This window comes from Drosophila kikkawai, chromosome X (genome assembly GCF_030179895.1).
Source record: "Drosophila kikkawai strain 14028-0561.14 chromosome X, DkikHiC1v2, whole genome shotgun sequence".
In the NCBI taxonomy this organism is placed as follows: domain Eukaryota; kingdom Metazoa; phylum Arthropoda; class Insecta; order Diptera; family Drosophilidae; genus Drosophila; species Drosophila kikkawai.
Window position 1 is genome coordinate 15,596,613 of NC_091733.1, and position 15,258 is coordinate 15,611,870.

The 15,258-nt window shown below is 39.7% G+C and overlaps 2 protein-coding genes across 3 annotated transcripts; both read right to left on the reverse strand.

The window, feature by feature from the left end:
- Nucleotides 1-6,181: 6,181 nt before the first annotated feature.
- Tango5 (Transport and Golgi organization 5) lies at nt 6,182-10,916 on the reverse strand. 2 transcript variants are annotated; one of them, XM_017174780.2, is made up of 5 exons: nt 10,759-10,916; nt 8,029-8,494; nt 7,680-7,961; nt 7,310-7,616; nt 6,182-7,195 (listed from the first exon to the last, which is right to left on the reverse strand). In XM_017174780.2, the coding sequence occupies exons 2-5, from the start codon at nt 8,463-8,465 to the stop codon at nt 6,701-6,703; spliced, it is 1,521 nt and encodes a 506-aa protein (XP_017030269.1). In that variant the 5' UTR covers nt 8,466-8,494; nt 10,759-10,916; the 3' UTR covers nt 6,182-6,700. The 2 variants fall into 2 exon arrangements, with proteins under 2 accessions (XP_017030269.1, XP_070144176.1); XM_070288075.1 differs by lacking the exon at nt 10,759-10,916 and having other exon boundaries at nt 8,029-8,769.
- Nucleotides 10,917-11,731: 815 nt separating this feature from the next.
- On the reverse strand, nt 11,732-15,213 carry Atg8a (Autophagy-related 8a). Its single transcript, XM_017174810.3, has 3 exons — nt 15,002-15,213; nt 12,422-12,619; nt 11,732-12,339 (listed from the first exon to the last, which is right to left on the reverse strand). Exons 1-3 carry the CDS (start codon nt 15,089-15,091, stop codon nt 12,262-12,264), a joined length of 366 nt encoding a protein of 121 aa, XP_017030299.1. The 5' UTR covers nt 15,092-15,213; the 3' UTR covers nt 11,732-12,261.
- Between the last annotated feature and the right edge of the window lie 45 nt (nt 15,214-15,258).

Consider the following 15,258-nt stretch of genomic DNA (forward strand, 5'->3'; position numbering starts at 1 on the left):
CTACTAACCGTTTTCAGAAAACATAGCATACTTTTTGGCAAAGACAAAAATAAAATCATTATGAAAAATATGAAATTGTTGGCATGTTATAAATATTAAGTAATATTAATTAAAGAACATATTATGTATATTTCAATATATTTGTGAAATATACAATATACATATGTATGTACTTTTTCCAGCCACAAGTTCATTTTAGAAAAGTCACCTTGAAAAAGGCACTACAGTTGGTTGTTCCTTAACGAGCTTAAGCTCTTTAATGACATGGCGTCTGGGCTTAAGTAAATGATGTGTTAAATAAGTAATTAAAGTCGGAAAACTAGGATAGTTTTAGTGCCAAGGATTGGCAGTTATGTCCTTAGTATTGTGAGTGTGGGGCGTAAGGATTAAAGTGAGATAAGGAAAGGCAACCAGGCACACTATTTTAATTAATTCAATGGCTGACAGTTAAAATTAATAATCAGCTTTTTTTTACTAAATTATTAAGAACCGGTAAGTTCGTCTGCTCATAACTGAAATGCCAAGGACGAGACTCAGTCAGGCAATTCGCACGTTCCGCGGACACAAATGGAGGCAACCGGCTTGTTAAATTCCCATAAAAGCAATCTGATTACCTTTAATATTATGCACATACACTTTTATTTGGCTTACATATTTGTTTGTCTTTTTTACATTCAATTTTATTGATTTGCTGAATGCCAAGAAAAGCCGGTTTGGGAATCCCCCAATCGAAAATGTTTTAAGAAGCTGCCAAAGCAAAATCCATCTTCTTCCCAGTTTTAATTTAAGAGAGAACTCTCTTAGTTCTGAATGCTCCACCAGTATTTCCCCACTCGAAACTCTTCCCACTATTTAGGGGGGCTAACTAACTGGGAACAGTGCATGGCGCAGGCGCGGATAAAATTCCCCAGGATGTCAGGAGTCGTGCCACAGGGGAAATGGGCAATTTATGAATGAATTCGAATTTACTACGCCACTGGGAACAGTTTCTCGAGGAGCAAGGACTCCTTCGGCTGCGTGGGCGTTTGTGGTTCCCCTTCCGGTCGTTGGCTGTTCACGTGGCAGCCAAAGGTTCACGTTGCTCCCAAGGTTGAATGACAACCAAAGCGCTCAACCGGGGGGACCCAGACTCGGACAGGGATATGATTATTTTGAGAGAATATTAAAAACAACAAACAAAACCCAATTAAATTTCTTTCCGTAAAAAAAACCAATAAACTGTTGCCTATACTGGCAATTTAGCAAGTAGCAGGACAAGTTAGTGTCCTTTAAGTCCCATACGTGCCTTGTGACTTTTATAGACTGAAAACTAGTGCTAGTTTTTTACAATTCTGCTAGGATTTACTGTCGACGCAAGAGTACTTAATGTGCAACGTTCGAAAATTGCCCACATTTATTCGTTTATAGTGTTGTTAAATTTGTAAAATTATAAGTAAGGGAATACAAAATATTTCGGATTATTATTTGTTTTTAAAACGTGAAAGGAAGCTAACTTTGTATATTGTGTTTCGGTAAATTAAAAAAATATTTTTAATTAGAACATGAATTTATTGTTTAATAAAAATATATAAAATTATATAAATTCATCAATTCCTATATGATTTAATAGTTCGATTTTGGTACAATTTAAAAATGCTAAAAATGTTACAAACAATAATATTTTAGGGGGTTATATTAAAAAATGACTAAAATTTTAATATCCTCAAGGTTATATTGATCATATTATCTATCATTTTTATCACTAATATACTCTATAATTTTTTAAATTAAATTTTGTTGGTTGGTTTTATATTTCATAAATATAAAAATAAAATAAAAGTCAGAAAAAGAAACCTTGATTAAACATTTAAATAAAAAAAAAACACCCAATTTTAGGATGCCTTTTATTCATATATTCCGTTTTCCCTCAAATCTCCAGCCCATCTCATGGAGGGTCCTTTGTTCGAAGATCTCCAACTGCAAACCGCTTGTATTTACGGGCATCTGGGGGCCAACGCTCGTTTACTCGTGCACAGCTCGTATATCTTGAAAATATGCGCATTTTCCAATGTAACTTACATACATATACTATATGTATTTTACACAAAATCATAAACTTTAGTTTGCGACAATGGCAAGCATCAAAGCTGCACCAACCCTCTGTGTCGTCTGGTAATCATAAACGGAAACGGAAATGGCAATGACTTGGGCATCAAACATTTGCAAGGAAATTCTACACAATTCGAAGACTGTTTGTAGAGGCCATTGGGTGGGAAACGACTAGGTACCCTTACCTAACTACATGTATTTTAATTTAAATAAGAAAATTCCAATTCAAATTTAATTCCTTTTCAAATTTTAATTTTCAAAAACATTTAAGAAAACAACAAAATTGTTCTTGTTTAGATCTGACTGTGGAATTTTTGCTACAACTTTGTGTATGGAAAATCACATTTTCCTAGAGAGCACTAAAAAGAGGACACGCCACACACGAAAGGGACTAGCCCCATAATGCCATAAGCCGTAAGCGAAACCATTTTCATGGCAGCAGAAATAGAGAGCGAGCTGCCAAAGCGGATAGAATTATTTTGAGTTATGGTCTAGGCCAACATAAAGCACGAAACCGACCGACTGACTGGCTGTTGATTAAGCCGGACTAATTGAGGGGCCACCAGCAGGAGGTTTCCCCCCCTCTCTCCCTCTTTTTTTTTTTGTTGCAGTTCCGGAAAAGTGCATCTGCATTTGCATCCAGTGCATGCAAATGAGGCGCCCAAAAAGCCAATTGTTATAATTGTTTTGTTTGTTTCGAGAGAGTGGCAAAAACCTCCATCAACCTTCTGGGGGGGCCAACCAACGCAAGGTCACTCACTCATACACACTCACTAACACCCACAGGCACGAACACACCCGCACACCGACAGGGCTGAGCGACAGCGACTGCGAGTCAGTTGGGAAATATGAAGTATACGCCACGTGCGACACAGCGCAAAAGACAACTTATTTAACACATTATATGCAAGTTCAAATATTCAACTTTAACTCGAGTTAACCCACCCTCCAGCGATATATGTGCCGAGGAGAAACTTTTCGTGGAGGAGGCTTAGCTGGTTTCATAAAGCGGCAGCTTTTTCAGGAAATTTCTTCAAGGAAAATTCCAAGTTTCGGGTTTAGTTATGGAAATAGGGTTATACTCAGACCTGTGGTTGTCACCTGTGCTTGTATGAAAATGTTTTAATAATATTGTAAAGAACCTTTAATTAACTGGGACACAATTTCCAATTATTTCCGGTCTTTGATTTGGCAATACCCGAAGCTTGCCTTAAACTACAACGGAAAACCCTTTGACGAAAGGTGTGAAAACAGTCAATATTAGGTCAAGTATGCCAAAAGGGGAGATCCTGACTTCCGATTCAAAGGGCAGCGCTTATTAAATCCCACTTTCGGTGGCAGGATGGACAACCAAAGGAGCACTTGCGGCACATAATGCACGAAAGAGCAGAGGCAGTGGGAACTAGTCTAGAGGGGGAAGTCATATTTGAAGACAAAAAATAAAAATAAATTCGTTTGTTAATGGAATGCTGATGAAAAGAAACAGAAATGTTTATAAAACATTTATTTATATGAAAAATACATTTTAAAGAGTTTTTACTGTACACAATATACTCAGCGGAATGAAAGTGGTCAACTGGGAAAAGCGAGCAAAAGGACAAAAACCCAGGGCCTGCTCTTGTTGTCACTTAATTTCCAGCGACAATAAGGCCAACAACGGCAATAAAGAGCCAAAAGGCAAACCGCACAAAGGACCACGAATTGGATGCGGAATGCGTTGCCAGTTGGTAGATGCCAGATGGCAAAGATGGGAGTCCGAGACTGGTATCTGACCTGGCCCAGGATGATATACGGCAGCTGCATGGCCGTGCAGCCAATTTTAATGCACATACATTTTAATGGTAGCCCATGGCCCGCGGCTCTACGGTTTATTTTTGGTTGAAAAAAACAAATATATATACGGGGAAAATCGTCCATTTCCCCATTTGTGTGCAGGTTTTAGCAGCAGCCCAGCAGACAAAGTACCCCTTAAGCGGTTGGATTCGAAAAATGTTCGCTAAAGATATTAGATACGGACAAAATATCAGACTTGCCGCATTAGTTTCGCTAAATGCTCAAAAACGGACGCGCAAACTGACGAATAGCGGACGAGTATTGTGAATTTTCTGGATTATAACCGCTGATGATATCGTAAAAGGTACGAAACTGAAAGCATCTCTGAAAAGGACCTTTTGTTCGCCTAAAATTCGCAAAACTATCGTTTTTAATATCATAAACGAAGCTTTTGTCAGCTGGGAGGTTAAACTGAAAATTGTATTTAAATTTACCAATAAATTTTCAAATAAATAAGGGTTTTTTGGTAATGGATTTCACCTGGTCGAGACTCATTAACATTTATTTCGCTTGGGTCCTTCTGCTCCTTCTGCCTGCCTCCCAGCCAGGGAGTAATTAATCAATATTTACATGCAATTCCATGGCGAAAATTGGTAGGGGGAAAAAAAAAATGATTTTGCAACCGCAACTTGTTCTACATGGCTTGTTTACTTGTGCATCACCCATAAATATTTTGACTTGCTTTCGGAAGGAAAAGTAATTACAGTTTCCCGGAGAAAGAGGAGGATCTCCTTTTTTTTTTAAATACTTGCAAATTGAAAGTTTTTCTGGGCCATCGGCGGCACAAAATGCGAATGCCACTGCGAGGGAGTGCTTCTGCGATTGCAGTTTGCTGCGTAATTGGAGCAACAGTTTTTTGTGCCCCGAGAACAGGACAAATTGAGTTTTGTTCTCGCTATGAAAATGTGAAAATGTGAAAGCCGTAAATCAAAAAAGGCAACAACGCTGGACATGTTGGGTAGTAGCTGCAGGGGGTGGACTCCCTTTTTTTTTGCATTCCTCATGGCCATGCGTATAAATAAAATTCGTTTGAATTCGTTGAACACAGAAACAAATTCCATTATCCTTTGTATTCCTTTTAATTGTCTCAAAGTAGGATTGTGGCGGAATATTCACATTTCATATTGAAATTACTATCAATTTTTCTGCATACTTTCAGTGCACTGCACAGGGGGGTGACGGTGACCTCTGAGCTGCCACCCCCTCGGGGCTTCAATTAAAGTTTTATGCGTTGGCTGAAAAAGAAAAAAGCTGTATTTCCATTTCGATAGAGGGATAAACATTGCTGCATGCTTTTCAAATAAGAGTGCACTTAATATTTTCTTTTTTAAAACATTTATTTGTTTAATGTGTAAAAAAAATAGGTCAGCAATACCCACCAGCCAGCCAAAGAGTTTTCTGAAAATCATCATATCTTTTAATCTTTTAAGCCAAGTTAGAGAGAGTGGGAGTGAAAGACAGATCTCTCTCCGTCTCTTTTTCTCGATCAACCTCTCTCACTCTCTCTATCTTTCTCTCTGTCTCTCTCTCTCCCTCCGCTGCAGCCTGCAACCCTTCTGGAAGACCCCCGAATAACTGTCTCGTTGATGGAAAAGTGCAAGTTCATATTATATTCATTCAAAATCAACAAACATCTCTGCAATCGAAGGAATTATTAATCAATGAATCCCAGCCAAGTCAAGATGGAAGGCAACTGAGTGTCCTTTACTGCGGATAAGCTCTAGAAGCAATCGGGTCTAGAAAATCCCTGCAGGTAAGTCCAAGCCAAAACTATTATTATATAACACATACAGCTGCAAGAAAGCTTTAAACTGATATTACAAAATACATATACAAATACGTATTACCAACTAATTAGTTACTTCTAGGGTTTAAGTAAAAGAAATTCAATTATACTTTTAAAATTTCTTTTCAAAATCCAATTTTTGCAAATTTTGTTTGCGAAAATCAAATTATTTACCTCTTAAGGCTCTTATCGCAAAAGCATTATCTCACTTCCCAAACCATATGTACATACATGTGTACATCTTTAGTAATAATAGTAATAAATATCATTGTTTTAGTTCGCCAACATTTGCATTTATTTACTTAATGGTTTTAACCGAGAATCATAAGAAAAGCTTACGATAATGAACAGAATTTGGCTTTAGTCGACCTCGGTCGGTCTCCGTTTTAATTGATTCATTCCATTTGTGTATATTTCGCTACTGGAATGATATGCCCAGTCTTCCCCATAAGAATTGATGCATACATTATCGGCTTTCAGTTGTATATATATTCCATATTTCGTTTATTTTTCAGCACTTGTATACTTTATTCTTCATCCTTCCTTTACTTTACACTTAATTTTGGGTTCTCTGTTTTGCTCTGGCTTGCTATTGTTTTGTCTTTTGCACAGCTTTTGCTTTTGCACAATTTGTATTTGCTTTTGTTTTTCTTTAGGAGCGACGACTAGCTGCTGTCCCTTTTACTTTTGCGGCGCAGCGACATAAATTTCTAGGGTTTTGTATTCACTTTACTAAAATATATATTCTCCGTCTATTGTGGCTGCTATACGGTTCACCACCCACATCCTCCTCCTCGCCCTTCTGCTTTTCCTAATCTAGTCTACAAGGTAAATTCCTCTGGCTTTTCCCGCACTCTCGCTTTCTCTCTCTTTCGACAAAAAAAAAGAACTCATCGATTCACCGCATACACTTATAATTCGACTAAAAGCGATAAACACATCAAACAAAAAATATATAAAAACGAAACGGTTCCGAAGAGATTGCCACACCCTCTAATCCCTTAAAGCCTTTGACTTGCCCAGCCTCTTGGGCCCCGCTGCGGCATGTGGTGGCGTTACAGCCGACGGTTTCTTGTGCAGTCGCTTGTGATAGCTCTGGGCCAGCGAGTTCACAATGGAGACCACAAAATAGCAGACCATACCGATGACGAACGTCTCAAAGATCTTGGACAGCAGATTGCCGGAATCACCAGCACCGCCGCCAGCGCCACCAGACGCTCCACGTTGCTGCCGATGCAGTCGCTGCTTCTGATTTTTAAGGAACGCCTTGAACGGCTCCTGTAGCTTATGGCCGAGCACGGGTACCGTGGCCAGTAGATCCACCGCCCGCTCTATAAGCGTCTCGTTGAAGGCAATTATAACAAAGATCTTCTGGATGTGCATCTTGATCACGGCCTTGCCGATGAGCGTGGCCCCGAAGAATGTCCAGAATGGCACCAGAAAATGGCCGCAAGTAATGCCAGCCAGATCGAAAAGGGGATTGGGAATCTGCAAGACAACAAAAAAAAGCAAAAAAGTTAAAGCAACTTGTTAGCAGAGTTCACAAATATCCCAATATAATAAGATTCCCACCCCACATAGGTATATATATCCACCACTCACGCTTGCACAGGCCAGGATGCCAAAGAAACCGACGCGCTCCACCACGCGCTCCATAAACAGCTTGCCCTTGTCCATCAGACTGAGGTTCTTCTGATGCCTCTTCGCATTCAATGCCTCGAATTCGGCCAGCTCCTCAGCATCGTCCGGATCATAGCCCGAGAGTCGCGCCGCCTTGGCCATAAAATACGGCGGCAGCTCGCCCAGCGCTGTACCGGCGCCCCAAAGGAATGCCTCCAGTCGCACCTTGGACATGATGGACCAAATATTTGGTACTCGCTTATCGTATGGCTCCTCCGGGCAGATGATGCTGCAAGAATGGAAAAGAGAATGTCAACGAGGGCATACTATTTGGGCATATGGGTTTACTCACTCATCTGGATACGGTGGCTGGGGGAAACGAAGCGAATTGCATTCGTAGGCGGCCAGCGTTACGCTGGCTATGTGCGGCCCCAGGTAGAGCAGGAACGTGTGTAGGCCGGTGCCCAGGCCCACCGACGAGAGTACGCCCAAACCGAGCCAGTAGACAAAGAACCAGGTGTTCCTTCGCACTAGCTCGATGAACAGCTGATGGGGACCATCTATTTTGTAAATTATGCTAAATACAATGCCTAATACTATCAGGGCGGCCAGTAGCAGCCGCTGCTGCAGCAATCTGTAAAAATCAAAGAGGGGAATATCAGTTGGCTAACCCGGATTAAGAGGTCCTGGCAATAACTCACCTGGCGCTCCATGTGCGCAGCAGGGCGGCCAGCTCGAGGCCACAGTACTTGGTGGTCTGCAGCGGATGCCGCCAGAGTACCAGCTGGCTGCGTTCCAGGCGCTCCTTTTCGCGCTGCTTGTCTTTTTGGTTCTTCTCCTTCTTGCTAAGCACTGGCGCAGATGCGGCGCCGGCGCCCTGCATTATGATATTCCTATTGTTGCTACCGACGCCACTGGGGGACTTGGAGGGCGTGTGACTACTGTTGGTATGTTGGGAATTGCTATTGGCCTTCACACTGCCATTGGCCGCCGTATGCCGTTTGTGGCTCTTGTTGCCGCTGGTGGCTACGGAGTTTGGACTGCTGCTGCTGCTGCTGTTGCTCGCATTTTTGTGGCTCTGGTTCGCATGGCTACTGCTGCTTTTGCTGCTGTTATCCTTCTTCGAGTGCTGTGACATTTAAGCGCTGTGTTGGCTGGTGTGTGTGGCTGCTTATAGCAAAAAATAAACAAAAACAAAAACGCAAAAACGCAACGAATTGAAGAACTTTGAATTTTAAGGCGGTAACAAAATATAAAAATAAGCCCTTGCCCCGGCGAAGGCCGCTGATAAACTGATAAGCTAACAAACTGGCGGCGCGGTGCAGAGTGTCCAAGCTATGTATAAATCTAATATGTATATGTGAGCATAATATGTATATGTTGTTGGCTCTCTAATTTTGTGCGTGCCCTAATTTATTTATTTGTTGTCACTTGGCTTGGATTTGGGCTTTGAGTTTTGGGACGGAGGCAGGCTACTCTGCTATCATTCTAATGTGTGCCCAGGTCTTATCGCAAAAGTGCGTGCACTACTTTTTATCAATGTCCCCGGATCCGGTTATCTTGAGGACCTAACTTAATCTCCGTATGTCAGCTTTGTGACTTTTTAACCCCTGCCGTTCCCTTGGCTAAAAAATATACACTAAATCCGGGGTGCCCAAATTTACTCTTCCGGCACACGCACAGAATGTAAACAAATTGTATATTTAAAAATTAAATATTTTTTATGCAAATATTTCAAAAGAACAAGAAATGAAGCTAACTTTGAGAAACCAAGATGTATATACCCTTGAAGCTGGAAATTGTTTTATGGAAATCAATAATAACTAAGTCAAAAATCCATTAATTTTAATTCGAAAAGATGTTCTGAGTTGGGTTTTATAAAATTAATTAAAAACTGTATTCTAAATATAACCTTTTTTTAATTTATTTTAATTTTTTCCTCAATTTCTAAAATTTCTTGCGATTAACCCCTTATAAAATTTTGTAGAAATGGGTTATCTATGCATATTTTGGGACATAACTCAGTCAAAAAAGCATTAAGCAAACTGTTGTTATGTTGGTTTTTATTAGACTAACAAATCTGGATACTAAATTTAGAATCTAAAACAAAATACATTTTTCGAAAATTTTTTTTGAGAATTTTAACGATTTTATAAAAAATGTAAACATTTTATTTTCTGCCGGCATGTCTAGATCGACTCCAGCTGTTGATGCTGATCAAGAAAATATACGATTTATAGGTTCGGAAATGACTCCTTCAATGAATTTTCAAGCCTTTGACTGATATTATAATATCCTGTAGGGGTATAAAAATAGTGATTTTTTTTCTAGCTTCTACATTTTACTCAAATTTCTTAAACAAATACTTTTAATTAAATTTTGAGAAGTGGAAAATTAAATATTAAATGGTAATCCCATTTAAACTAAGTAAAGTGTATACCATATTCGATTTAATTATATATTATATTTTTTGGTCATTCTGCGGGCGTTTTGATAGTTTTCTAAATTGAATTTGATTTGCTTGGGAAAATGAAAATCTCTGTGCGCGTGTCTGTGTGCAGAGCCAGAGCCCGCGGAAAAGCGCAACAACAAGAACAATAACAATAACAAGAAGAACAGCAGCGGTAGCGAGATTATCATGCGATTTCAAGCACCAATAAAACGAATCCACATGTTCGCCAAACGAAACGAGCCAGAAACAGAAGCGGAAAACAGAGACGGAAGGCGCACACACACACACAGCAAATGGGAGAGAGGCAGAGAGAGTGCAAAGAACAGAGAGTGACGTGGGGGAGGAGGAGAGCGGAGAACGGAGACAAGGAAGACAACAAAAACAAGCTGAGCTGGACAATAACACGACTGCTTTTGCTGTTTTCTCTTGCCATTTCTTCAATTGGTATTCATTTTCTGTTTTTCTTGCTTTTTCACCCCGAAGTGTCTAATCAGCATGTTTCGCCATAATTCAATAACCCGGTTGTCCCTCGACGCAGTTACTAGGGTTACGGTTATGTGGCAACCGTTGCAGCTGTTTCTTTCACTTTATTTCAGTTTTTTCCGGCAAAGGATTGGGGGTTCAAGAAACCCGGCAGCGACGGGGGTGTTGCGATTGCCAAACCATCCCCCAGCAGCACCAACAACAACAAAAAGACACGAAAATCAATTGCATTTGGTAGACAACAAGAAAGGAAATCTAATTGTTAACTGAACTACGCAAGTTATTTACACTAATTTACACCGTCACGAGGCACAACAGAAACAACAACTGGAGCAATAACAATAACAGTGCTCATCAGTGGCGAGGTTTTTTCTCTCCCTCCCCTCCCCCCGTGGGCTGTTCTTTTTTCCTTAGATTTCGATTTTGCACCTTCTCGCCTGTTTTGTAACTGGGTCCGCTTTTATCCGGCTAGCGAGGTGGCAAGCGGCGCATTTACCTGTTTCCGTGCGAGTCTGTGTCCGTGTGGGCCCTGTTTCTGGCGCGGGCGTGTTGCACTTTTGGCACACGATGTGTTTCACATGAAAAAACGGCGATTTGTTAATAATTTTTAAGCAGCAGCTAGAGCTGGCAGTAACAGCGATGTAGCGCCGATTGTATTGTATATCGATGGTATCGATAGCTTCTTCTAGTGTCCTCTTTTTTTATTATCGTTTTAGATGTTTTTCTAATTTTTATGACATTTAAAAATATTTATAACTATATTATTAACCAATCAAGGTGGAGTGCCAAATTTCACTAAAAAAATAAACCTTTTTGGGAGCTCTAATGAATTATTAAACAGCTGCTTAATCAGCTGTAGCCAATTGGCCTTATTTTCGCTTTCATTTGAATTAAAGGCTAAACAAGGCTTATCATTTCTGCACATTAATTTTATTTTAGCTCCGGGTTTTTGCTATTTACCATTATTTTGCTAGAATATATCAATATATTCATGTTATCCTTATTTATCGTCCGGACAGACAGATCAACAGTGCTGCCCATCGATTGAGCTGCTAGGCGCCATTTTCAAAACTGAAGCACTGCACTGATAAGTCCTTAGTTGCTGCGATAAAATTACCTAATAAAACAAAGCAGATGAATCACTTCGCCTTCATAAATAATATAAATACCTGATCGAATCTCAAACTGTAAGGGCATACAAATTTCGGCTTGCCGAAGTTAACCTTTTCCTTGTTTTGCATATTAATATCTCAATGAATAAATACTATTCATTTTTATCAACCACCAGAGGAAAGTATTAATTTGATTTAAAAAACTAAATAATGATTTAATTTGCAATATTTATATATTTATATTTTGCACTAGATAATTATTGTGCGTTTAACAAAAGAAATTATCATATTTGAATCTATTTGTTCCTTAGCTTGTTTCTTTATTTGCCAAGTCACCCCCAATCAAAGCACTTTACGTATTTTTGTAGTTTTTGTTTATTTAATAATAGATTAATTACCATACACTTAACCGAGAGAGTCCTATTCGTAACCATACACACTAAATATGCACAAAATTTTGTTGTATCGTAAAAAAAAAGTGGGTAAAGGGGCGAAAAATAACGAAATAAGCGAATAAAAGTCAAGTACAAAGGGCATGCGCGTGTAGCAGCAATTTAAATTAGATGGGGAGCCTGTGTTTCTGGGGTTAATAATGGTAGGAAAGGAGCCGAGTTTTAATTGAAAATACTAATGCGTATAGAAAATGTATATATATAAAGTAAAGTTCACATAACAATTGTTTTTGTCGTTTTCTTCTGTGTTTTGTTTTGTGGATTTTTTTGTTGCCTGATTCAGATCATTTTCAAATTCTTTTCATCAATTCGTTTAGCTAACTCGCGTCCGTTTTTAAGCTGCATGCTAAACATAAAATATATTTGTATTTATATATATAGATTTCTGTATAGGGGGTTGTTTTCCGCAGCGGTGCAATGCGAAGCGCCGCCGAGTTAGTTGACCCTGGCCATGCCGTAGACATTCTCATCGGAGTAGGCGATGTACAGGAAGTAGTCCTCCTCGTGGTGTTCCTTTAACACAAAAAATTTAGACATAAAAATCGTTAAACACACAGATCAGAGAGAGAGAGAGAGAGAAAGGTATGTTTGTTACCTGGTACAGGGAGCCCATGGTTGCCGATGTTGGTGGAATGACGTTGTTCACAAAGAAGAAGAGGGCATCCTCAGGACGCAGGTGGATGCGCTTGCGGATGAGGAAGTAGAACTGGCCAACAGTCAGATCCGAGGGCACCAGGTACTTCTTCTTGTCCAGGTCACCGATGCGCGCCTTGGGAGCCTTCTCAACGATCACCTGGCAGCGAAAGAGAAAAGAAAACAGGAGATGAGTTATGTAGTTCTAGTTTGCTCAATATGTGCTGACTACGTGCCAAGGCATTGCATTTCTGCGTGTGCTCGACTACGTGCTACCTGGGGATTCGCACATTTCGTGCCTTGAATACTGTAAGGTAATTGTTTTTAATATTTTATCCAAGCCAAAGCACTTGTATTATTTTAATAGCAAATAATCCACTCAAAGTCATGGTTATGTACCTTCCTAAACATAAGTAAAGGCAAATAAAGAAAATTTATAGTATAAAATGCAATTCCTACTGTTCGTGACTTGGCTTAACCCTTTAGGGGCTAAACATGATTCATTTGGTAATTGAAATTAGCAATTTCGTGCTTGCTTTGGACAGTTTAATCAGTTTAGAAGCCTAATAAGTAATTTCACAATATGAACAGTAATGAGAAATGTCAAGTTCTGTATTTTAAATGCAAAACCCCTTACTAAATCTTGATGTTAGTTAGTTCAAGTAAATTGGGGTAAAAACGTACTTGAATTACCAATTTGGCAACTGAAATATGTAATTAGGCAGTTGAATGAGTAACGAGGAGTTTCGCCATTCAAGTTTCAGGTTCTCAACACACTTGTTGTGTGTATAATAGAAGTATTCCTATAACTTGATAGCGTTACCATGTTAATATTTATATTTGGCATAAAGTTCTGCTTAAATTTACCACAACATAAGCATGTTGAGGAAAATGTACTATCAAGCTGGCATTAAAGTTCAAAATGGATAAACTCACTGGCCTAGGGAAACCTTTTAGGCTAAAAACTGACAAAAAATGGAAAAGTTTTACTTACAAGTAATTTTGTTGCTGAAAGACCACAATTTTAAACTAAACTGAACTATGGGATACTATAAGGAGAGTTTTTTTAGAATGAAATTTGTATATTAACCAAGTAATTTATAGATTTCATTTACATTTACCTACTGGTGGAGCTTAGCAAGACTCTGTTTAACCCCTGTTTGAGCTTAGCTATGCCATGTTTAACCCCTGTGCCAGTCTAATTAGCCAACTGGTTTTTTGGCCAACTTTTAGAACAGGAAGCGGGGCGCAAGCAACAACAAATAATATTTTTGGCCGATGAATACGAAATTAGCAAACCATTGCCGCTTATCGACGCTTTTTCGCCCCTCTTCCTTTCCCTTCTGTTTCACACACCACCCCAAGAAAACCGAATCTGGCTAGCGTCATTGGCCGAATCCAAGGTGTTTTTGTGTTTTGGCAATAGCGTCTAATGTTGAATTATTTGAGATACTAGAAGGAATTTGGGATATATGTATGTTATTATATATGCATGTATGATGCGACGACCAGCTGGCCTTCCCGCACTCATCAGCTGTTATGTGACTTTGGCACTTTGTACACTTGCCAAAACCCGAAATCAAAAACAGGCGAACAAATAAAAACACAAATAAATCATATATATGTGTATGTATTTTGTCATGTATATATGCGGCAGAGAATCGAAAAACAAAAACAGCGAGTGCACTTCTCTGGCGATTGGGGCACCTTCAGCTCAATATTTTTTACATTTACAATTATTTTTAATTGTTTTCTTTTTGCTTGCTGCCTCCTTTTGTGCACTGGGAAAGGAGTGGAGTTCGCTGATAAGGTGGTGAAATAGCAATAGCGGAGGAGACCTGCTCCCCCGCCTGCTGTTCCCTCTCTTGGTCTCCCTTGTTTTCCCGTTTTCAGTTTTGTTTTTTTTTTTTTTTTTTGTGTGGAGCCCATCTCTATGACTAATTCCTGTCACTGTGTGCGTGCCCGTGTGTGTATTAGTGGGTGATTTGTTATTATGCGCAGTACACTCGCTTGTTTTTGCAAGCAAACAAACACCAAAAATGAAATTTAAATCAAAAACAACTGGTTCGCGGTGTGGCAAGCGGAGTGGGGAGGCAGGGAGCAGATGAAATCGGGCAGGCCAGTGGGAAAACAACAACACTTCAACAGCTGAGCAAGTGAAACGGCTAGCTCGCTCGCACTCACACACACACTGCGAAGCTGCTTTGTTCTTTTTTCTTTTTGTGTTAGATGTGTGAGTGTTTGACGGGGGACAATTCCTTTTGCATTTCATCTGAGAGCATTGTGATTGCTCGCAAATGTTTTCCCAGCTGAAATGCATTTTATGCAATCGCTGCGCATTCAGCACCTGACGTCCCGTTGCGAAATTATTAACAATTACCAACATCCCCAATATGCGCAGTATTGATTTTCTTCGGTACAGAAAAAACAACAAAAAAAAAAGCGAACGACGCAAAACAAACGCATACATACACTCGCGCACTCCAACACACGCACGATATACACAATACATATACGTATATATATAAATTCGGGTACTTACGGGTACACGGTCTGGATATTTGCGACGGATCTTGTCGCCCTCAGCGCGACGCTTCTCGAAGGCGTGCTCCTCTTTGTATTGGAACTTCATGATTGTGATGTACAGGAAATTGGCTAAGAAACGCAGCTTTTGGTTTTCACTTTTTCTCCTTGTCCTAACAGTAACTGTCAGTGCGTGTAGTTGGTTGTGTTTTTTTTTTCGTTCTGTTTCGAGCGAGTTCAGTGTGCCCCGCCAGGTGTTCCCCTTATAAGCCCAAA